Source organism: Xiphias gladius, chromosome 13 (assembly GCF_016859285.1).
Source record: "Xiphias gladius isolate SHS-SW01 ecotype Sanya breed wild chromosome 13, ASM1685928v1, whole genome shotgun sequence".
NCBI lineage: Eukaryota > Metazoa > Chordata > Actinopteri > Istiophoriformes > Xiphiidae > Xiphias > Xiphias gladius.
In genome coordinates this window covers 5188378-5212731 of record NC_053412.1, presented here as the reverse complement: position 1 = coordinate 5212731, position 24354 = coordinate 5188378, and the positions used below count along the sequence as shown (strand labels likewise).

At 41.8% G+C, this 24354-nt stretch overlaps 1 protein-coding gene across 3 annotated transcripts in view; it reads left to right on the top strand.

Moving 5' to 3' along the window:
- LOC120798270 (prospero homeobox protein 1-like) overlaps positions 1 to 24354 on the top strand; it is a 39301-nt gene that overhangs the window by 13393 nt on the left and 1554 nt on the right. For all 3 annotated transcript variants that reach the window (XM_040142442.1, XM_040142444.1, XM_040142445.1), the window contains one exon: positions 9114 to 9308. In XM_040142442.1, the coding sequence (XP_039998376.1) occupies positions 9114 to 9308 (195 nt within the window). The remainder of the gene's footprint in view (positions 1 to 9113; positions 9309 to 24354) is intronic.

Here is a 24354-nt window from a genome sequence, read left to right as displayed (position 1 = left end):
GGGTTGCAAAGGGGGGGGGCGATAACACCCACTTACCCTCTCACACACATACTTTAACCCCCTCAGACATGCGAGTACACGCACACAGCAACCTCATCCTCTATCTGCCTCTCACCCAAAACACACACATACTCACTTTCACTCTCACTAACATAAAAATGAGAAGTTGAGGTGTTTTTTTTTTTTAAAACAGAGACACAAGTCAAATAAACACAGTTTAAGCATTGACAGAATACAGGATGCACAGGTAGAAAGAAAGGAAAAAGAACGGAAAGAGGAAAGAAAGGAAGTAAAATCATCAAGAAAAACGAACAGTGAATAGCAAGACAAGCAAAATGAGTTAGAAGGAAAAAGGAGATGATGGAAAGAGTGTGCGTGTGCTTGCGTTTTCGTGTTGGGGTGTTTTGAGAAAATGACAGAGGGAACGCGGGGAGGGGAGGACAAACAAATGAAAGGGATGACAACAGAACAACAGCTTTAAAACAAAGGCGCTGATTGTTTTGTGTTTACAGGCTGCTATGTGTTTTGCAAAGGAGCATACGGCTCCTCGACGGATTCAGGACACTGTATTCAAATGAGCAGCTACACGCACACACACACACACACACACACACACACACACACACACAGAAGTATAAACACACACACACCAGCTGCCCTTTGGCTCGTATCTGTGGTGACCACTTCCTCATGGCAGTGCCACATCCTTATCGGCTGCCATGGCAACAAGGGTCGCTGGGACACCAGGTTGCTAGGCAAACACAAGGTTGCTAAGTATACCTGCTCCCAGTACGTGTGAGTCCGATTTGTCATTAACCTGGAGTCCATTAAGTGATAAAAAAACGGGCGTCGTAGCACCCAGTTATACTTCTCTTTAGTGTTACTGAGACAATAAAAGCGGAAAATGTTGGATTTCATCAGCCAACCATCAAAAATCTGCCAAACCAACATGGTTTAAAAGTTTAATTTCCCCAAAAAGACCAACTTGGTTGCCCAAGGCAGGGTGCTGGGAATGCCTTTTTCAGGCTAACAACTGACACTGATAATCCTAAAACTGTCAACTGCTGTATGGGAGCAAAACTACGATAAATCAAATCTGAGATATTCTTTCAAATATAAACCTTAAAAGGGTTTCCAAGAATTTTCTTCATCAAGTTAAACACTGTGTTATCTTCAGGCTAAATGTGATTTAATACATACACACTGCAATGAAGCATAGTGACGAAGCCCAGCTAAAAGCTCTTGGAAGATGAAGAGCTTCCAGATTTAAATTTTGCCTTTTTTCTGTGTCACACCTACACGGTTTTGAGAGCAGTGAACATATTGAATAAATTAAATAAGTGGTTGTACACGGATGCTGGCAGCCCTTTCAAATTCGCAAGCTTCACTTTTTCTGGAAAATCTAAATGAAGAATACGTCAGAACTTCTGAATCTCAACATTCATACTAGTGAGCCAAGTCAGCTAATGAGTTATTATGAGAGTTAACATAACTGTGTAACCCCAAACTTACTTTATTTTAAAAAAGAAAAAAGAAAACAGTTCAAAACTGTTATGTGCTGACATTGATAATTTTCCATAATCCGCTTACTTTCCCTGTCTAAGTCACACTCTCTATTATCTGGGTAAATATGTTTAATATTTTTGTGGCCAAATAAACTGCGGCTTTGGGGTTTAATTCAGAAAATGAATAAATTAGGACTAATGAGTTAATAAATAGGCTCAGTTCATTACTTTATCTTGTGGAGATTGATATTAGCTTTTAAAATTAATCTAGTCTCCAATCTGTGGGTTTATATCCAAACTGATATTCAATTAATCTCTTCATCTCAACAAACATGGATTTAGATTAGGAGATGTTTGCAGTGCTTCGGCCGGCCACTTCGCTCAGCAGATGGACGGTATTACCGCTTCGATCTGTAACTGCAGTCAGAACCACAAACAGGACTGGGATTTAAAGGAATGAAAACATTCTTCCATTGGAATTTATTGTCTGAGGTTTAAGGATTGACAGCGCATTGTGTCACAGCTTGCAGATAAAGAAAACCAGATACATGGTTTCACTTGGTTTTTGCAATTTTTCTTTCCCTATCTACAAGTTTAGTCAGATTTACAGCGGCAATGCATCATTATACACTACAATCCTAAAGTTATGTGTCCTGGCCGATTTGACGACAACCAGGTTTGCATTCGCAGTAACTTAATACAGCTCTGATAAGGAGTTAGGGAACTGTACAGCCGGCAAGCTGCTCCGTATATGGATTCCTGTGAGTTAACATGCACACCCTTCCAGGGGGCTAATTTCCACGTTTCATTTTAGTCAGACTCAGAGACAAGCGTTGGAAACGATTGGTGTAAAAACCATGTTTCTTTGGTAAGCTGGAGGACGCTTGTGCTGGTTGGCCCCAATACACGCTGTTTTTTTGAGCCCTTGTTAGCCCGAATCTCAACAATGGAGGTGGTGAGGCGAAAGACAGACCGACCCATAGAGCCACTATGGCCACACTTATGGGAAATACAACAAGTTGAAGTAAACTGGAATTATCCTTTAAGAAAATTTCTCCTCAGTCATATTTTATGCAAATACTGGTTTACAGTCAAATTTAGTTTTAATTGAGATATAATCCCAGTTAATCCATCATATTTATCTGTGGGAGGAACTCTGCAGATATTATTTCGCTTATTAAAAAAATGAATCATGGATAATCCTATTTGTGATGAACGAGGCTGTTCTTTTCAAGGCTTTGGTGTGTGTGTGTGTGTGTGTGTGTGTGTGTGTGTGTGTGTGTGTGTGTGTGTGGAGGACTGAGTAGAGAGAGAGCACCCTGTTGCTGTCTGCCTGTGTATGTGTGTGTCCCGTTTCATTGTCCCATTGCATTCATTACCGTCATCATTACCATATTTCCAAAATCCGGGTCAATGTCTCTTTTTCTTCTTCTCTCTCTCACCCTCTCTCTTATTCCTACCCCCCCCCCCTCCTCCTTCCCAGGGAACAATAAGTAGCATGTGTTAGGAGGATCAGGCAGATTCACTGTAAGGGAATTAGGGCCCTGAATGGCTTCCCCTAATTGGACTTGAATGGACTTTGTCTATGGGAAACTGGTTCTTAAAGATGAGCCTCTTACACACAATGTCCGCCTCACTCGGTGTGGGAAGTGGGTTGAGCTGACAACTGTTTTAGGCACAGATGATCAAGCACGCACATACACAACACACACACACACACACACACACACACACACACACACACACACACACACAACATGGGTTCTTGATTGCATAGTGAAAGCTCTTGCCTTCTGACCAGACAATCATATGTGTTAGCATGAGACGCTGAGGGCGCTGCTGTCGTGTCTTGAGAGAGTCAGTGAGAGTAATTAAGATCTTGTTAAGACTGGAGGAGTTCGGATTAATTAGAGGCTCGCTGGCTCAGGGAGTTCCTTCCGACTCGCACACACTCTCACTGACGAGTTCCCTGCCAGCTGAGAGTTTTTACATACTGTACACTGTCGCTGACACACACACACACACACACACACGCGTGCACACACGACGAACGCGAAGCAGTGACACATTAATCAGAGAGAGCCCTGAAGACTCTTGCCTTGAGAGGCTGACATGACATCTCGATGCGGCCGTCTCAGCGGGAATCAATTAGCATCCAACCCGCCTCCCAGCCGTCTTGTCAATTACAGTCACACAGCCAATTTGGCAACATCGGGACGTGAACCAGCAAAAGCTTATCCACTGATAGTGATAAGACCTAACTTCGGTGATTACCATGTTTAAGTGTTTCCTCTGGATGACAAGGCATTCAAATCTGCCCCACGTTTTGCAGTCTTTATGAATCGTGAAGACTGTGGAGGCACAAGATGCACTGATGTGAAGGCGGAGATATGTAGCATGAGACGATGTAGCTACTTTATATTTTTACTTATTTAGACTGTCTTTGAGATGAAAATGTTAAAACAAAGCTTTCTTAATTGCTCAATATTTTAAACACACAGACGGTGACATTACCAGAACGGCTGCTGTTTTGTGGTTTTGTAATCATTTATAGAGTGCTTCTTCTTTCTTTCCAGGAAAGTAATCCAGGCAGATGAGGTGTTAAATGAGTTTTCCTAAATAAAACCTGCAAAATAAGCCAGGTGTAAACTCAACAGTACAAAGATCAGTGGACTTTTGGGGTCCAAAGGATGACAAAATGGGCCAAATTAAAGGGGTATATACAGCTTTAAAGATTTATTTCTTTAACACGTCATGGTATAGACAGTGGGACAAAGTCACGGAGAGGCCATTTTGACATCTGAGTTCAAAACTGTAGACTCAATAAAACCAAGTAACAGTTCTCTTCTGCCTATAGTTAGTTTTTTTTTTTTCATGTCATGCCAAACATTCGGCCCATCCCACATGGGATTACGAGACGCCGCTATAAATCAAACATCAAAAATTAAGCAACGCCTCTTCTGGCAACACAACTACTATAAACTCTGAATAACCTATGACTATGAATCGGTGGTTTTGTACGCCATGCCTGAAACTGCCCTAATGAATTTCTCTCTGTCATAAAACACACAAACAACTTTCCTGCAGTGTATACCGTCGAGTAAAGCAGAAGTGCCCTGAAACACTATTTGAAAAAAGTTACTACAACAGCTATTCCTCCAGGATCCGCAGGAAACCTTCAGCGTTAGTACTCGTGGATTTATGTTGATTGTGCACATTCACGCTGTCCTCCATAAAATGTGCCGAGCCACAACGAATCTGGTTGAAGTAGGCAGATTCTTAAAGGATGTGTGTTTGCCCTTCCAACATGGCCTGAGGGGGGGCTGACAAAAAACCCGCCATCAAGGGAAGGAGAGTGGAGTTGGGGCACCCTGACACTTTCTCTGACACTCTCTCTTTCCCCCTTTTCGTTGTAAACAGAAAATGGCATTCCTCGAGCTCAGCGTTTTGCCCCCCCCCCCCTCCAATTCTCTTTCTGGCTTTTGTCTCTCGCCTCTCTTGTTTTTTTTTTTTTTTTTTTTGGTTTGTGCTGATTGTGATGAGCTGGATGGAACAGCGGGTGGGTGGGAGGGCAAGTGGTGTTTGCATGTGTGTTTTTTATTCACCAGTCCCGTCTACACGTGAGGTCATTCCTGAAATATTGACCTTTTAAAAAAATAAATCAGGTTGAGCAACACATACTTAACAGTCGCAGATTTTAGGCTACACCTACACCTCCTGTTGCAATTTGAGTCCCTGATAAGCACATAAGGCCGCCAGAATGACCTAAAAGATATCAGACTAGGTTGTAAAGTTGTCTGCTGTAGTTTATCTGGCCATGCAGTTGGGCAAGGTCAACCTCGCAGCAAGTTTGTCTCAGTGGCCAAGCGTAGAACTGCAACAAAAAGCAGACGTTCATTTTACTAATACAGAAAAACGGGGAAAATAAAAAAACATATTTACATTTGATAAGCTCCAACCAGTGAAATCTTGTCATTTTTGCTTAAATAAAGACTTAAATGATTATTGAATAGTAAAAATGTTGCTGATTACTTTTCTGCTTGCTTAAAGGGGACCTATTATGCTTTTCCTTATTTTCTGTCATATATATATATATATATATATATATAAGTATATAAAGGTACAGTGTTGGATGTCCATATTAAATGCAGCCAGTTTCGAATAACGACGTAAACGTATGTAAAAGTAGTCCCTATGACACAAAAGCTCAAGCGTCAGACTGCTCTGAATGCTTGGTTGCCAACGGTTTTTTTTTTTCTACTTCTGCGACGAGCTGACGTTCGGTGCTTTTACGGAAGGCTCCTACCGAGGCCTGAACTAACATTGCCTGTTTCAGTCAGAGGCTCAACTGAGGGGCTGTATAACGGGCAGTTTGAGATAAATAAGGACTTTTTTTTTTTTTTTTTTTTTTTAAATCACGCAAAACTACTCTAGTGGAGTCCCAGAATTAAAATATAGAGCTGGAAATGAGCATAATAGGTCCCCTTTAATCAGCTCATCGTATTAGCTCCAGTCTCAGTGTGAAGTCTACAGGGTGAGGGAAAGAGGTCAGGGTTATAAATGGTCATGTGTCATGGGCCGCACAATGCAAAGGCAAACCATGCAGCGAAAAGAATTGTTTTGGTGCAATTTTTGGGAATCCAGTTCATATAATACAAGGACCAGATTCCTGCATTAAGATATACAGTATAACCTTAAAATGTAAAAACGTTATGTTTGCTTAGGGCTGCTTTGTTTTCAGTGGGGAATGTGGGGGCAGAGAAGAGACAACAGGGCAGCCCAGTGTCAGGTTTTTTTATTCTGACAATACTATCTTCCTTTCACTTCCTCAACTTTTCTTGGCATGTTTATTGAAAGTAGAAATTTCAATCTGTCCCAATTAGTGTATAAATTATTCAAATACATTTGTGGGATGTGTGGTGGCCTTGGATACATTGCATCTTTGGTAAAGCATATTTGGAAGTCAATACAGTACATAAATGTCTATTAAAATGTATAGGTTCTGTTATGTTCACATGGGTTAATTTGGGGCTGAGAAGAGTCTTTTTGTTATTGGTGCCATTTTTCTGATCTTACTTTGTTTACATGTGTTGTTTGGGTGTCAGGTTGCTGTTGGTGGTTGTAGATGGACAGATGACATCGCCCTGTGTGTGTGTTTGTGTTTTAATTGCTGAGTTATCACGTTGCTTTCGTGCGACTCTTTTGTGGGTCAAAACAGCCCCCCCTCACCACCACCACACACACACACACTTTCCCCTCCTGTCACTATCCTTTGTAAAACCAACTCCCTTTCCTTCTGCTGCAGACACACACAAACACCCCCCCCCCATTATGCTCCATTATGTCACCCCTCTGACCGCTCCTGAAAAAATATCTCTTTCCCCCTCTGCCATCCTCTGCTCGCCTCTCTCTCACTGCATTCCTTTTTCCATGCTACCTCGCTCCATTCATCTCTCTCTCACTCTGTCTCCCTCTCTTTCCCCCTATCTCTCTCGCTCATCCCTTGTTCCTGTGAGACAATGTCTTGTAACAATACCGAGCTTAATCTCCGTGTCAAAGCCGTTTTTCCCCTTCGCTGAACACACACACATAAACACACACATACACTTTCACTGGGCTGTCACTGTGATTTTTTTTTTTTTTTCTCCATGTTGTCTCTCTTATGAGGAAGAGATGAAAATGCAAGAGGTCAAGTAGATGCCACACACACACAAATACTAAAATTATGAAAGCCTACAAATGATTTACTTACAGCCTGCAGTGATCAAGTGCGTAAAAAAACATTTTTAACATTTTATACTAGCTAGGGTTGGTATGCATACTCATTTTCTGAATTTATTTTCTTACAATTATTTAGTTATGTACATTCACACACATAAGAAAATCCAACAACACAGTGTGTGTGTGTGAACAAAACAGTCCTATCAGCTCAGAATAACACTGCTCTTCTGTTCCACCATTCCCTCCCTCATTTTCCTCATTAATACGGCAATTATAAGGTGATCAAAAGAAAAAGATTGTCTATTCATAAGTGGGAACTGCGAAAATTATTCAGAATATTTAAACGTTACTTTTGGAAAAAGCCAGTGTAACTGTCCTATTTTGGCAGGGCATTTTTTGCCGTGTACGGTTCAGGCCTGCAGGGTGGAAACAGTGTTTGATGAGAGTTGTTTAATGTTGGTTCTGCTTTGTCTGAAAGCCCAGGACGGCACAATAATAAAATATATTTAATATGTGGGTCATTCTTGTTTGATTATGAAGGTTTCTAGGGCCTGTTTTTTTGTTTTTTTTTCCCCAACAAAGACCTTCAAGGTTTAGACTGTGCTTTAGTGGCTTATGGAAATATTTTAGAGATTTTAACTTTGTGTGTGTTGGCTAAAGTTAATTGGAGGGAGGTTCTCTGTTGCTCATTGTCTTCCAGTGCATTTAACCACATGCATTATGCGCAGACAAACAAGAAAACACAAGTAAATTACAACAATTTTCTCCTGTTTAGACTGGCTTTTCAAATTTGAATGATACTCCCATTATGTAGAAAATAATTCAAACTTCATCTACAGCAGTAAGCAAAGTTTGGATGAGATTAAAGCACATGCTTTTTAAGAATCAAAACAAAACTAAAGTTCCCAAAGTTGCTTGACTTCAAGTACACAAATTCTACACCGACCAAACCACCTTAAAAAGAAATAGAAGTGGAGATCATTGTTTTTCTTCGCTACAGAGGGAACTCAAGGGTTGCCTGCCAATTTCCTTTCAGCGATTCCTGTGTTTAACTATGCCTTTCTGATCAGTTCTGAAGCACACAAAGACCTCAGCCCAGTGTTGATCAAGTTCTCTTTAAGTAAAGACGAAACTTTTCGAGTACCGACCTTGTAAGAAGAGTCGCAACTGCATGTAGAAAGCACTCAATTCATATGTAGATGTAAGCGCTCATACAGAAGACCAGTTCAAGTCAAATTTCATGACATACCGCCACAATGCAAGTAAGTACCAAAGCAAACATCAGGCTGTGCCATTATGAATCTACAGTACCATCAAACAGGGAGCAACATTCAGTACTTAAATCTACTTGATCTCACTATGAAACTAAAGTCCATTAAAACCTGTACACATGTTTAAAATCTTTTATACCCCTTGTAAATCACTACAATATGTAACAACCCTTTAAATTTCCAAAACAGCTATTTGTTAGTATTTCATGAATATGGCCAATTATTCATGAAATACTAACAAATAGCTGTTTTGGAAATTTAAACCATAAACATCAGGATTTGGTGTCAGGGGAAAAAAGACTAATTCCATGACTCACTATTTTTTGCACTCTAGTCCAAAGCAGCCTCAAAAGAACCAGAGTTCTTGCCTCTACTGCGGCTATCATAAACAGCATTTCTTGGCCTTCATATAAGCAGCGAATGTATCAAGTTTACACCTGCATTGCTTGGGCTGCCAAACGGCATACTGGGAAATGTAGTAAAACCCCTACTCTGGATAGAAGTGTATGGATGCAGTGCATGACAATCAAAACGATTCCCAATTAACTTCCGAAACACACTGGGATTTTTCACTCTCTCTCTCTCTCTCTCTGTGGGTGTGTGTGTGCCGTTCCAGTTCAATCGCTGCATCACCTCCCAGCTGATCAAGTGGTTCAGCAACTTCAGGGAGTTCTACTACATCCAGATGGAGAAGTTTGCCCGGCAGGCCATCAACGAGGGGGTGACCGCTGCGGAGGAGCTGACGGTGGGCCGCGACGCCGAGCTTTTCAGGGCACTCAACATGCACTACAACAAGGCCAACGACTTTGAGGTAAGCTGGGCCGGAGGGAGGAGGGGGGGGGGGGGTCAATTTGCATAAGTGATTTTAGTAGATCATGATCGGTTTTGAATTTGGAGGGAAATAACACAGAGGTCTTTGGTTCAACAATGTAAAATATAACATTGGCAGGTGTGTTTGAGTGTTTTTAACGGGATTGACAGCATGTTCTTTTCGTGTTTGTTGCTCTATTACTGCAAACTCTCACAAAGTTATCTCCTTTTTTTTAATGGGCGATGCAGTTTTAGTGTCAAAATCTAACTCCAGTTTTGAAACGTTTCATGTTTTAATTTTTAGCTTGCATGAATTATTTATTTTTTTGTAAAATGTAAAAAAAAAAACCCAAAACCTGCCTTTTCCTCGATACAAGGCCTTTTTTTTTAATTCCGTGAAAGGTACATTTGCTTAAATTCAGAATAACGGGCCCGTTCACCTTCACTTTAGTCGACATGTGATTGATTTGGATTTTTTTTCCACAATATTTCAGCTGTGACAGGTCTCCTTTGACCACTGCACATAGCAGAAAATTAAGACTCATTTACAAAATGTCTCTCAGTTCACTTTCAAAACTGAAATTATAACTCGATTCAGCACAACTCACGCACACTCAAAACAAACGTCCTCTACCAAGTCAGCTGTTCGGAGCGCAACAGTCACCTCACGATTCTGCTGAGGTGTGGATGTCGCAGTGTGTGTGTGTGTGTGTGTGTGTGTGTGTGTGTGTGTTCGATGAGGCGAAAGAGGACGCCGCTCGAGGCGCGGGTGTCCTTGTCAAAGCGATTTGCAGAAGTCACATTCTCTCCCTCACTTTTGCTCTCCCAATATTGGTCTAAGGGGACCTGAGGGCCCTTAAACTATCCAACGTAACAGCCGCAGCATTTAGATGTCCATTAGCACACACCTCACCGCTGACACAGTCACACTCCGTTTTTTGCTCAGGGATACGGATGTTGAGGCTTCAGTGTATAAAGAGCAAGACTTAGAGAACCAACACACATCCACACGTGTCATGCACACGCTGACTTTAAGGCAGCTAAGTATCCTCTTTTAAAGAACGAATAGCAAATGCTTTGCATGCTCTGCATAAAAATAGTCAGGTAGCTTTTCCTAGGTGTGTATGTAAAGAGCTCGTGCAGGAGAGAAGCACATGCAAATAATTTGCGTGTGTTTGTTTTGGCTGGACTTCAGTGGGGTTATTTTTAGGGGTGATAGGGTAAGGTTCATATTGGGGTCGGGATTTTGAGAACCATGACTGTGGCTTTGCACATTTTAGCCTTTCAACCACATATGATTTTTTACTTTAAATTAGTGTCAGCAACTATTGAAAGCATACCGTAAAGTTGAATTCTCACGCTTCCGGCATTCGTTACTTTTAGTCCAGTTCGTTTCGGTGAGAATGAAAGTCAACTTGAGGACACTTGAGACCATAAGCTGAGATAGGTAAGCCATTACAGTGAACATTAAGTTGCCTGTATTTTTTTTTTTTTTTTCCCTCCTCATAGTTAGGATATTGTACTGGTGCATTTGTGAGCAGGGACTGTCCCTTCCATCGCGGTGACCTCCACCAGGAGAAAAGTTGACATTTTGCATTGTCTATTTCAGAACGTACATGTGTGACTGGATTTTTCCAAAAATACCATGTGAATGCAATGGTTTCACTATCTCAACAATGGGGTTTTCCAAACAGTCCCTGGCAACTGACTGCTAAATGGAAAACTGTCATGAAGGGAGGCAACTAACGATTGTTTTCAACATTAATTAATCTGCCAGCTATATTCTCAGTTAACTGCTTAAATAAATAATATATTAAATGTCAGAAAATAGCCCAAGATGACTTGAAATGTCTTCGAACAGCTTGTTTTGTCCAAACAACAGTCTAAGCCCTGAACATTATCCATGTATTACAACTTAAGAAAAAGAAAAGTAGCAAATTATCACAACTGAGAAAATGTAATTAATTCATTTGAAAATGACCTAAACCATTATCAAAATAGTTGTGTAAAATGACTGACTGATTAATAGACTAGACGTTTTATATACCTTCAGTGGTGGTTTTCAAGGGTACAAAATTTTCTAGTAGTTTCAACTCAGACTCCCGAAACAACTCAGGATTCAAAAATAAATTTTCGCTCAGGCCAAAAAAGACCCAATGTTTATCAGACCTGCACTGACATAGACCTGAGGATAATTAGACCCAGTTCGAAACGTGACTGACAGATTCCCCTCTGAACACACAGCAGCCAACTATACTTTGAAAGAACAAAGCCTCGTGATCCGAATGATGTGGACCCTTTCAAGATCCCAACATCACCGCAACAATAACTATGGCTTTGTATATTTTAGCCGTATGTAACAGGAGAATGAAGAATACAGTAAAATGAAAAAATTGTGGAGGAAATCTCGACAAAGTTCCCTTTCTGAAGAAACCGGGATCAGGATCATTTTCTGGCTTTTACAGAAAACAAAATGGGTGTTTGTTGAGGTGTCTTAACAAGCAGAAGTGGTCAAAAACATTTTCCTGCAGCGGTTTTGACTTGACACATGATCATAGCTGGTAGTGAATTCACTCAGATCCATTTGGGTATCAAACATACTGACACACAGACCCAAGACCAGGGAAGACCAGAGAGCGGAGATGAATACTTTCAAGACTCTGCATGTTGATTTATATACAATGCCTGAAAGGTAGAAAGTCAATAAAAAGGGTCAAGATTTGTAGTTAAAGGGCCAATTCACAGCACTTCCTAGATATGAGTGTAATCAGTAGAAGATGCTGACGAGGACTTTAGTTAACTTTGGTCGGCGTCCTCTGTGCGATAACGCGATGGCGTGTTTGCGAAGGTAGGAATAAATTTCCTTCCCTTACTTTGTCCCCTTCCCTGCCTGCCTCCGTCTCTCCCCTCACCTCCCTCCTTTCGTCCGTCCACCCTGCGGGAACATTACTGGCTAGGGACCCACTCTCTCGCTCCTTGTCTCTCCCTGTCTCTCTCCCCCTCCGTCAAACTCAGAGGCGTGAAACTGGAACCACGGCCGATTCAGCAAGTCTCCCAACGCACGCACACACACAGAAGTCTTCTCCTTTCGCCAAATTTAGCATCATCAGAGTTCCACCTTGGTTTGTCCCCATCACACCCCCCTCCCCTCCTTCCATCACCTCTTTTTGCTCTTTCCTTGCTCCCTCCCTTCCTGCTGAATCTGTCCTCTGTCTATACGTTCTCTTCGTCACCTCCTCTCCTTATCCTCTTCTTCTTTTGTCCCTCTTTCCTTTGCCCTCGTCTCCCTTTCTGTCCCTTGCAGCCTCCTCCTCTACTATTGCCCCTTTTCTCTCCCAGTCCTCGACGCATCCCTTCTTTTCTTTCCTTTTCACCCATCGTCCCACCTACTCTTCCTCTGCTCTCCAACTTTTGTCTTATTCTTTCCCAGGCTTACTTACATCTTATCCAATCTTCCTCTCTCCCTCTACTGTACGACTGTCTCATCATTTCCTCATCTTTATTCTTCAACAGCGTCGGTTTCCATAATGCAAATCTGCTCTTTGTCAAATTAGGTGGTCAAAGTTGGCCCTGCAAGGTTAAATAATTTGCATTTTTTGTAGTTTCCTGGTTAGAAAAGAAGTGAATCCTAGTCAACACTGTCTACCTGGTGAAATAAGAAAGAGTCCTTAGGTTTGACGGGTTATTAGAAAAAGCTTGTGTCATTAGTCAACGTACATGTCCAGCATTTTAATAGTAATTGTAGATTATTGCTGTGGAAAGGTGAGTGTAATTTGTCTGGAGTTTGTGTGTGTGTTCGTGTGTGTGTGTTGTCTTCCAAAGTTGGCGTAAACAGGCCTCAGTAATTATAGCAGCTTCATTAATTACCTCCTCCTCCCCTCCTCTCCAGCCACATTCTTTCAACTCTTCTTTCTTGTTTACCTCTGTCTGTCTGTCTCTCTCTCTGTCTCTCGCCATCCTTACTGTCTCCTATTTCCTCCTTCCCCTCCCCTCCCCTCCCCCTCTTCTCTGAAACAATTCTGTCCTAATTGCAGCTCTTCCCACTAACTAATGAGGAAGGCAAAGAAAGGAAGGAGGCTGGGAAAGGGGAAAGGAAACAGGGAATAGTCTCATCTTCAAAAAAAAAGAGGGAAAACAAAACAAAACAAAAAAAAAAACGGAGAGATTTTCTTTGCCAGGACACTCAGGGAAAGGTGTCAGCTTCTACCTTCTGCCAAGAGGAAGAGAAACGTTTCCTCTTTTTCTTTATTTTTTTTTATATTGAGAACAGATTGATGAGTTGTTGGTTAAGTCTGCCAGCAGCATTGGGCATGGTACTCTTAATTTGCCTGTGTGTGTGTGTGTGTGTGTGTGTGTGTGTGTGTGTGTGTGTGTGTGTGTGTGTGTGTGTGTGTGTGTTAAGGTTTTGGTGCGATATCTGAAGTACACCTATGCTTTGGTGACTTACACATGCCAGGGAACATGAACACTCTTCCAAACTTTCCACCAAAAAAAAAAAACACACACACACACAAACACACTCACAATAGAGGCCTGAGTGTTGAAAGGGATGGAGTCGTCATATTTTGGTGTATGTTGGTGTGTGTTGGATTAGGAGGGACAATGAGACATTTTTATGAAGCCTTCTAGAGGACGTTCTCATCTTTCCAGTTCAAGGATCCTCACTGGCTCTGTCAGCACCAAACGACAGCACAGCTGCACCTCACACATTCATTCACTCTCTCACACACACACACACACACACACACACACACACACACAGATCTCATTTGTGTTCATCTGAAAGAGCAGAGATACCCTCCCTTGAAGGGTGGGTGTGGTTGCTACCAAAATCTGCCCTTTGACTTTGAATGACATGAACACACACGCACACACACACACACACACACACCTGGAGGCCACAGAGTGGTCACACACTCACATTTCAGGGCTATCTGGTTTCATAAGCTGTGCACTTCATGAAAGGCTAAAGTTCTCATGTCTTTCTCCGCCGTTTTAGATTCTTTGTCATCCTTTTGCTCTCCTTATTCATCTATTCACTCATCTTTTCCGCTTCCTCTTCATACGAGTCCATTGAAAAAGGGGCCAAGCTCGACTCTCAGGAATCGATTCTCAAAGTGGGCTTTCTATCAGATTCTCTCTTCTCACAGAAAACGCGCTGCGGCTTTCAAGAAATGCCTTGGCACTGAAGTCTGGGTTTATTGTTTTATTTTTGTATTGTGCCCAGTGCTGTTTTAATGAATCGTCGCACACTGAAAGGTTGAAGATTCATCTGTCTCAACCCATTAGCGTTATGTATATTATTTTTGTTCCTCGTGTCTTCCCCGTCTTTCTGTTTTTCCTCAACTCTCTCGTCTTCTGTATGTAACCTACCCAGAAGGCGCTCAAACACACACACACACACCCTAGGAGTAACGGATCAGCCTTTAAGAGAAGCAGCGAATTTCAAACACCACACCTGTCCTGCTTTTTCTCTTCTCTTCTCTCTCTTTCTCTGACTCTGATCTCTCATTCTAAGCGTAGAGCTTTTGGCAATTACTACATCTTACACACTAGGTTTCAATGTGATGTTGGTTTTACAAGGCTTTTACCACAGGAGATATTACTGGAATCAAGCTACTACTTAAATATACTTTAGACCAGGTTTCCATATCTTTAATTTGACTATTTTTATGCCAAGGAATTCTGAAAATCAAATATCTAATGTTCTGCCTAGAAATATCTTAAAAACAAGGCAGCAAAGCATCTGACACTGAGTTTTAGACGAATATAACTAAGATAATTACGAAGTAAAAAAAAAAAAAAACTGCTTCATATCTATTGGACCGGAGTTAGATCGAACCTTGAATCGTACAAAATGCTACTAATTTGATTTGCCAGATAAGATTCTGAGTAGGTCAGGTTTGGTGGATGGGTGTGCAAATCTTAAGATTTTGACACTGGAGGCTGGGATTTGCACGCTGCAACATGTTGTTAGCTGGAGGCTACTGAAACACTTTAAGAAAAGATCAGGGTTCTGCTGAAATTCTAAAGAGTGAAAACTTTATCTTTAGCACTATCTTTTTCAAAATTTCACCAAGATGTCGATCTTTGCCAACCTTAGGAGTAGAGACTATCGGTAAAAAACCAAATTAAATTAAATATATATAGACGTTTCCTATGTTATATTGTAGGCAAAACGTAATCCTGGTTGCATTACCTTTCTAATGCAATTATTTTGTATATGAACATACATTTCGAGGGAACAAGGTTTAATACACACTCTCACACACGTGAACACACACTATTTGTTGCTGTCACTCAATGTCATTAAGCAAGTATGAGCACTAAGCCACCAAGTCTTCCTCACCGTCTCTTTCTCTCTGCTGGCGGTTGACAGAAAGTGGTATGGTACAGACAATGCCACCTGCCAGTTTCTGTCACTATAATTATAGCTATCTGCTTGCTGTGTGTGTGTGTGTGTGTGTGTGTGTGTGTGTGTGTGTGTGTGTGTGTGTGTCTTAATATTCCAGTTGAGAAGAAGGAGGCATCATCTTTGTCACCGAGCCTGATTGGAGTCACGAGGGGGCGGTGTATGTGTGTGCATGTGTGCCTGTGTATGGTCTTCCTGTATGTGTGTTTGAATATGAGTGTGTGAGTGTGTGTTTGTGTTGTGCATGCAGTGATTCCCTTCCCCTGCCCCAGCTGTCTCCTTAGCTTTAACAATAGGCCTGGTAACAAAGACGTGGCCTTCAGCCTCTGTCATGTGATACTAGTGGTCTGCAGCCTCTCAGTCAGATGACCCGGGCTATTGTCCTCTATGGATGACACACACACACACACACACACACACACAAGGAAGCAAAGAACACACACACACCAGTCCAAGGAAGCACAGCACGTGTATGAACGGGCGCACACAAATGGCAGCATGCAGAGATACGGAGACACACGCAGCAGCTGCACACAAAAAGAAGATACACACACACACACACTCATGAGATAGTGAGAGCAGTCACACACAGACGCAATCTCAGGACGCAGACCCTTCCTTTCAGTCACATGCAGTCTGAACAAAGAGAAACTTTATTGCCATTGTCCTGGTGATTGTGAGATCAGTGACTGATTGACAAAAGAGCAGCAGAGAAAGGAAACATATTGCCGATGTCCTGGGGGAACCTCCAGTCCCCACTTTTACCTTTAATTTCCCACTTTAAATGGCAGCTAGAAAAAAACCTGCGACTCCGAGGTCAACATATTGTCGAAATAGGAATGCGGTGGATTTATTTGCCATCAAACAGCTGATTATTCCTCTAAAAAGCTATGAGGTGTTTTGCTTTTTAATTTTATGTCTCTGAAAATCTTTCCAGCACTTTCCGTGCCCTGCTTCACTAAGGAATGGCAGCTGACTGGCGGGTGCGAATGTGGGTGACTATGTCAAAGAGCACCTTACCAGCAGGTTGATGTCTGTGCCAGTAATGTGCAGAACGTATGTGGCAGCGGGAACATAAGAGGAACAGAGCTGACCTCCCCGACTGGCTGGAGAAATGACATAAATTAGAGGGAATATCGCCTTATCTCCCCTAAACAACTGCTGTTAAGTCAACCTTAAACGAGAGATTAAACCCCCAACCAGAGCTGCTTTTAAACTGATTGAGACAAGTCCAAATGTCATCTTAAGTCCGTGAGGGCAAGTCCCAGTCATAAGTTTTTCAAGTCTCTGAATAACAACTGTAAGATTTTTTTCCACAAACCTGAGACCAAGTCCTTTCATTGGCTTAATGATTTAATATTCGAGGCAGATGGCAATGTTAGGGCTGCCTGTCGCTGTCGTATTTAATTCATATGTTCCGGGAAAGACCAGAAAAACAAAACGTGTCTTTTTGCCTTTCAAGTCTAACAGCAGTCAAGTCTAAGGCCACATTCAGACAGACTAAATAAATTAAAAAACAATATATTAATTAATTGATTGATTTTAAAAAAAAAAGGCAGTCCCCCTCTTTCATTTGAATGGAGCCACTCTGTCGATGACGTGGGGGTAACCAGTGCAGAGAGCTCTCAAAAAAATGCAGGGTCGTCCAGTAAAAAAGTTGAACCCTTTGTTGCATTGCAATGTGACGTCTTCAGGCAACGTTGTTTCCATCAAGATCATTGCTATGATACCCGAGGCAGCACACCTCCACCAATGCAGGCCCTTACATTTGTTTTTTGCAACTCTAATGTCTTTATTCTTCTGACTCTACCAAAATCTGAACTGAGTCCAAGTCTTAAGGCAGAAATAGTAGCATGTGGTTTTATTAGATGCTCCTAAATGTTTAAGATATAAAACTGTACAATTTGACATTAAAGGCCATTTCATGTCAAATCATGCTATTACATTACACTAGAAGAGACATTCAGCAAGTATGCTTGGTAGCAGGAGAGGGAACGTGCAGGTGTTTCAGGAGCTTACAGGGAAAAGGAGCTAAACACACCTTCGTGCGGGAGAGGCGTGCACCGAAATGCAATGTTTCTGAGACAAATTAAGACGTGTGTAAGACTGTATGGATCTGTGTTACAGTGAAGGTGGATGTAACTAGAAAAAAACCGAAAGCATGCTCAGTCTACTTTCCCCTAAGATAAAGAGAGATTAAAATGGGAAAACAGGAATGCAGATACAGACAGGGGGAAATTTCAGGGAAAAACATCAAGTGAACTAGTAAGTGCTGGGCCACCAATGCAGCTACAAACCCTCAAAGCAACCAGAGTGAGACCAGAGTGTTTCCCTAACTTCCTTAATGTTTGTCTCCATTTTAAAAGAATACTTAAAGCTAAGCTAGAGATAGCACTGGGTATCAGGGAAGAATGCATACCTGCCATACTGCCATGCATTAAAAAGGAGACTCCGTATGACTGTTAAGCCACAATTGCATCCAAATCTATGATACAGAAACAAAAAGCAAAATTATTTAATTTGTCAAAGTATGAATTTTCGTTAATAAGCACTTGCTGAAGGAGAAAGGATGAAAAGAAAAGACAGGAACAAGAGTGAAAGAGTGAAAGGACACTCCATTCTGGTTGTGTGTGTGTGTTCGTGTGTGTGTGTGTTTGTATTTTCCTGCCAGGGTGTGTGTGACTAAAGCCAGGCCTGATACCAGGGAAAGCGAGACAGTGAGAGAGAGGAGGAGGAAAAAGGAAGCAGATGCTCATGTGTTGGCACAAAAAGGACATATCCACTAGGTCTCTCTCTCACATGCACATACATGCGCGCACACACAAGCACACGCACACACGCACACACGCACACACACACACACCATTTCTTCAGTCCACAGAAGGAGCAGCAGATGAAAGAGTTCCAGTATTGTCTCCGTGATAGAAAAATACTCTACTGACCAACAGTAAAGTGGACCTCAAGGCCACGTAGCAAATGAATGGCAACAAAACAGAGAGTGTCAAGGTGTGTGTGTGTGAGGGTCATCTGATCTTGAAAAGAACAACATCTTGCAGCAAGACTAGAAAGATGGTTTGAAAGCGACAAGCTGAAAAATGATTAATGATGAAATAACGCAAATATACGTGAACTCATTAAAAAAAAAAAACTGCACGTGTACAGTTTATTTCTCTGTACACCTTGTGAATCAAACATGTGGTGTTTGTGCAATGATTTCTTAAGAGCCCAGTGTGTGTGTGAATGTGTGCGTGTCTTCGCTTTTGTTCAAGGTAGTGAGCGAGGATAGAAAGGTAAAGGAGAGATAGGCAAGTGGAAAGACGTAAGCAGAGGTTAATAGGTAGAGTCAACTGAGGACACGCAAACACACACACAGCCTAGATGTCTGCAACTGTCTCATGTGGACCACGTGACGAGAAAAAGCGTTTATCCTTTTGGATGGTGGGAGATGGAGAGCGAGGAGTGACTTATATTCAGAAGAGAGGAGAGGAGGCGAGGCAGAGAGAAAGGAAGGGGAGAAAATAGGGGAAGGAGAGGAAAGGAATGGGAGGAGAGAGGGGGCTGAGCGGCGGATGAGAACCGGAGAGGATGGATAGATTGTAGACGCGGAGAAAGAGTTAAGTCTAAGGGTGCAAAGGAAGGAAAAGGAAGTGGAATGAAAAAGAGAAATAAGACAAAAGAAAGGGGAGTAGTGAAAGAGCGAAAGCTGAGGGTCCAGCGCCACATCTTTTTAGGAGCTGATGGTTTACACACCTATAAAACATAGATCTTATTGCTGAACTTATTTAACAAGTTTCATTTATGTTATCACCACTATTATTCACTGACTTTTCACTGCCTCAAACTGCAAACAAAAAAAATCTGCCAATTTTCTGGTTCCTCTGTAGAAAAACAACTTGTTTCATGGATTCCTTAAAGAAATCTTTTCATATTAGTTCAGTAATTTGTGTTATTTTGTTTTGTTTTCTCTTTAAGATACCGACACCTGTTTCTAGAAAGAAGCTACTCTGTTGGAAGTAACTAACCCTTTCACAAAAATAGACAAGAAGTCAGTAACAACGGCAGGAAAGATAGATAAAAAAAAGTAATATTACCTCGGCAGCAATGATTAGCATGACAGACTGAATTCGCAAAGTAGGCAACAGTCCATCAAGAGAATGTTTACACTATGGACACGTCCATGGAGCTAGGTGATCATGGCGTTTTAAATTTTCTACTTATGATGAAGTGATCCGGTCACCGCGCGACTGTCGATGTGCCACACTGTCGTGTATAAAGTGAGGGTCCTCTCCATGACAACCAAGAAAAAAGAAAAAAAAAGTCTTCTCTCGGCCATGATGCGGTCTGTGTTGGTGTTCTGTCTGTGTGTAACCCAAATCTATGTTAAGTTTCTCTATTTTAGATGTGTAAAATGGGACAGTGTATCCACGAAGAAGTAACCTACTTATAAAGGGCTCTTATTTATTTTAAATCATTTTTAGTGCAACACGGCCATTTTGTGCTTCTGTAAAAAAAAAAAGACAAAAAAGACAAAATTAGCAAATTAGACGTCACTGTTGCACAGTGTTTAATGCTAGTGATGGTTTGAGTTTCTGCAAGTGGCTGTCGTTTGTTAATGGGGGTTTTTTCAAACAAGCATCTGCTGTTATTGCTGCTAGAAATGTGAAATACTCCAATTTTTTTTTTTTTTTTGGAAAGAAAGGGCAAAACTACACCAAGTTTTTAGAAACGGCAAATACTTGTAAGCAAGATACAGCAGTGACATTAACATATTATATTAATTTAAATCCATTTTGTATATTGACTGTGGTTCAGTATATTCAAAGTTTAATTTGACATAAAACTCAATTCGTCAACACTTCTTTTGACTTTAATGTGGCTTTGTATTCGTTCTTCATATACTTTGATAAAAATGGGCCATGACTTTCCCCCCATGATAAAACTTCAAGTCAAAGTCAACATTGCCAAAATGCAACTGAGACAGTGAGACAGAGAAATAGATGATGAAACCAAAAGGCGAAGATTGATACATTTGAAAGTGCGAATGACAATAGCATGCGTAATAGTGGAAAATGATTGACGACAGGCAGGAAATGCAATGGCAAAAGGAAAAAAAAAAACGCTGAAGAAGCCTTAATGCAGGTAACGGTTCTTGAAAGCAGCAACAGCTTCCGTCAGCACTTCTCACGTCAAACGTCTCAAAATACACCATGCGTTTCCATGTGTGATGAAAGATAAATGACTAAGTGAGCTTGCGGTTTATCAGAAGATAAAAAATAAATAAGAATACATTTCCAAGAATAGATGAGGGACAGAGGAGCCAACAAGGAGGAGGACGGAGGGGGAGAGTGAGAGGATGAGAGAAAGGAAGGGCACAAGGAAAAAAGAGGGAGGGAGGGAGGGCGTCCCAGTAGGCCTCTTTGTTGGGCAGCGATTTAGAGATTTACAGGCTCTTGTCCTTCTGTGTGTGTGTGTGTGTGTGTGTGTGTGTGTGTGTGTGTGTGTGTGTGTGTGTGTGAAGAGGGAGTAATTGAGCCTCCCTTCATCCAATATTTACCCACCAAACCAGAGCAATCATGCGAATTATGTTTACTGGGCACAAAGTGTCTTTCTTCCTCTATCTTTCTTTCTCTTTCCCACTTTGCCCATTCCTCACTCGCTCTCTCCCTCCTGGCAACTAGACATCATATCAAGATCCAAGCCAGGAGTAAATCTCACTCTCTCTCTCACACACACACACACACACACACACACGGGAAACAGGCCCATCTGTATTGATGATGGCCTAATTTAGATCTCTTTATTGGACTGATTTACGATGGCCAGACAAATCTGTGCATCTGGACCCACGTGTGTGTCTGTGTGTGCTTATGTGTTGTGTCCAGTTTAGCTGATACCCAAACCGGACACACAATATCCTCCCTGCTTCATTACACTCTTACTCCTTGCGTTTCCGTGCCTCTCTGTGAAGCAGCGGCGTCCTTTTCTCTCCCCGTCGCAGTCTCGTCTCAGAACCGCTGCAATGACGACGTACGCCATCCTGAAACATTTTTAAAACGCGCCAATCACCGTGCTAAACAAGGCAGTACGACACTGCAACACAGAGACAATCAGGCCAGGACCTTTCTAAGTCAATTTCACTGAATCTCTTACTGTCCCACTGTGCGTGTTGCTTTTTGTTTTACAGCTCTTTGCAATTTCAGATATCAATCACAAGCAACGGACAGATGAGGCAGAGTTTAGGGGGGGTTTGATCAAGGGCAATATTCAGTCACAGCACCCAGATTTCATAGCTACACTCCTGCATCTGGGTGTTCAATTGATGCGTCTCAGCAGAGTGAATGTGAAGAAGCTGCTTAAATTTGAACATCACCAATAGATAAGTAAACAGGTCAAAGATCTTCAAGTGGGGGTGGGGGGGAATGAGAAAAACTAACCTGGAGAGACATTAAAAAGAGTGGATTTGTCTTTTTAAGATGAGGGTGAATTTTAACAAGTAAAGGATGAAGAGATGTAATCTAGGAGGAAGAGGACACCTCAAAGGCACATTCATCTTCAAGATCAAGCTCAGGTTTCAACTTTTCAATTTGTCCCAGTGGACAGTTTCACATTCAGCTATTAAAAAACGCCGGCGTGACTTTGGGGCTCTCTCTATTTTCTTGCAATGTTAAAACAATGAATTTTAGCCTTTACAATTTGCATAAATGTTTTGGCATCTGGTCATTACAACCAGGTCTTTTTGTAGCTCTGGCCGTCATTCCTGTCTCTACTAATAAGATTGTATTCCACAAGTTAATTGCTGAGATCTCGAGTGTGGCAGCATCAGTGAAAAGACGACGGACCGGGAGAGATGCACAAGTAGTCACACGATCTGACTGGTTATAAATTGCCGGGTTAGTCACAAGTTGTGTAAGGACTGAGGAAAGGAATAAGTCCAAACAAGAACAAAACCGTTCATGCTATACCATCCATCACTGTTTACTGGTGAGTCTCTGGTGCAACTCTGATCTACCATACTTGCTGTAGTTGTGCAGACACACAGATCTGCTGTGCAGTGAGGGATTATCACTCACATTTTGAAAGCGCTCACTTTTGGTTTCACCTGCTAAATAGAGCAGTTTAGATGATCCGGCAAAACTACTGGCTTCGGACTGTCTCACTGCTGGTTTCTTGCCCTGTTGGATTTCATCGTAGTGAAGCCGCCGTGATCCTGGATCTCATTAGAGAGTACTAAGTTATCAAGACCGACACGGTGGCCGAGGAAAATATGAAATGCAACATTAAAAAGTTGTAAGTGTACGAGTACAAAGTAATCTACCCTGTTGGCAGAAACATAGATATCACCAGGGAAGTTTAAACTTTAATTTGTGTGTGGTGAGAGAGTACGCGCATGTGTGTGTGTACAGTAGTATGTATACCAAGACAGTGACAGAGGGCCTCTTTGAAATAACTGTGGTCTCGAGGGGCCAGCTAAAAAGAGAGAGAGTGTATACGAGAGTCCAGGGAATCATTTAGGGTGTGTGTGTGAGTGTGTGTGTGGAGGGTGATTCATCCGTTCTGGTGGCGGCTAACCTTGGCATGTCCTGCCAGGCATGACGGGGGTTTCAACCCAGACGGCACTCTGCTGTCCTTTACATGTGTGTGTGTGTAGGAGTTTGTTATGACTTATAGGAGCCTGTACTTGTCTCCAAGAGTCAGGCTGTGTGTGTGTGTGTGTGTGTGTGTGTGTGTGTGTGTGTGTGTGTGTGTGTGTTTGTGTGTCCAGCTGCATGTAGAAAAAGAGACAAAGAAGAAGAAAAAAAGAGAGGGGAGGGGGAGAATCCTCGTCAGGTTGTTTAGTGTCTTTGTATGATCTTGCCCCCGGGAGAAAGGGCAGAAAAAGAATGAAAAATGTGTGTGTGCGCATGTATGTGTGCCATTGTTTTGCTGTCAAACACTGCTATGACCACATATGCAGCATTAAAACCCACACACCCACAAAGCCTTGTGATAAAAGTATATTTATGCCTGCATGTGGAAAGCACAATTGGACCCCTGCAATCCCTCCGTTACTGTTTAAACTCTGCCACCCACACACGCACGCGCACACGCACACACACACACACACACACACACACACACACACACACACACACGCACACAGTAACAGATCACAGACAACTGTTCACCTGCCATTGTCATGGACTGAGTGTGTAATCTATCATTATCTGTGAGGGTGTGTGCATAAGGAACTCTGACACCAAACACACACACACCCACCCACACACACACACACACACACACACACAGCTGGGGGCTGTTAAGAAAGGGGAAGTACATTTAAGGGAAGTTCACCGCTGAAGAAGAACTTGGTCAGGAACAGAAATACATGGACACCTGAAACACACGCACACTTAACGTAATTCGCTGATCCAGTTCAGTCACACAATTTCTTTTCTAAAAGCAAACTCTGTATTTCAGTACTCGTTCTGTATTTCAAGATTTTTACATCTCAGTTGCACATAATGACAAGAAGCTCATTGGAAAAAAAATTAACTTTATTTCTTAATTAAACCATTTGTTCATTAGAAAATAGCTAAGATATAAAAGAAAAATATCCTTGTGACCCATAAAGTTGTCTGCTTTCTCTTTATCTCTT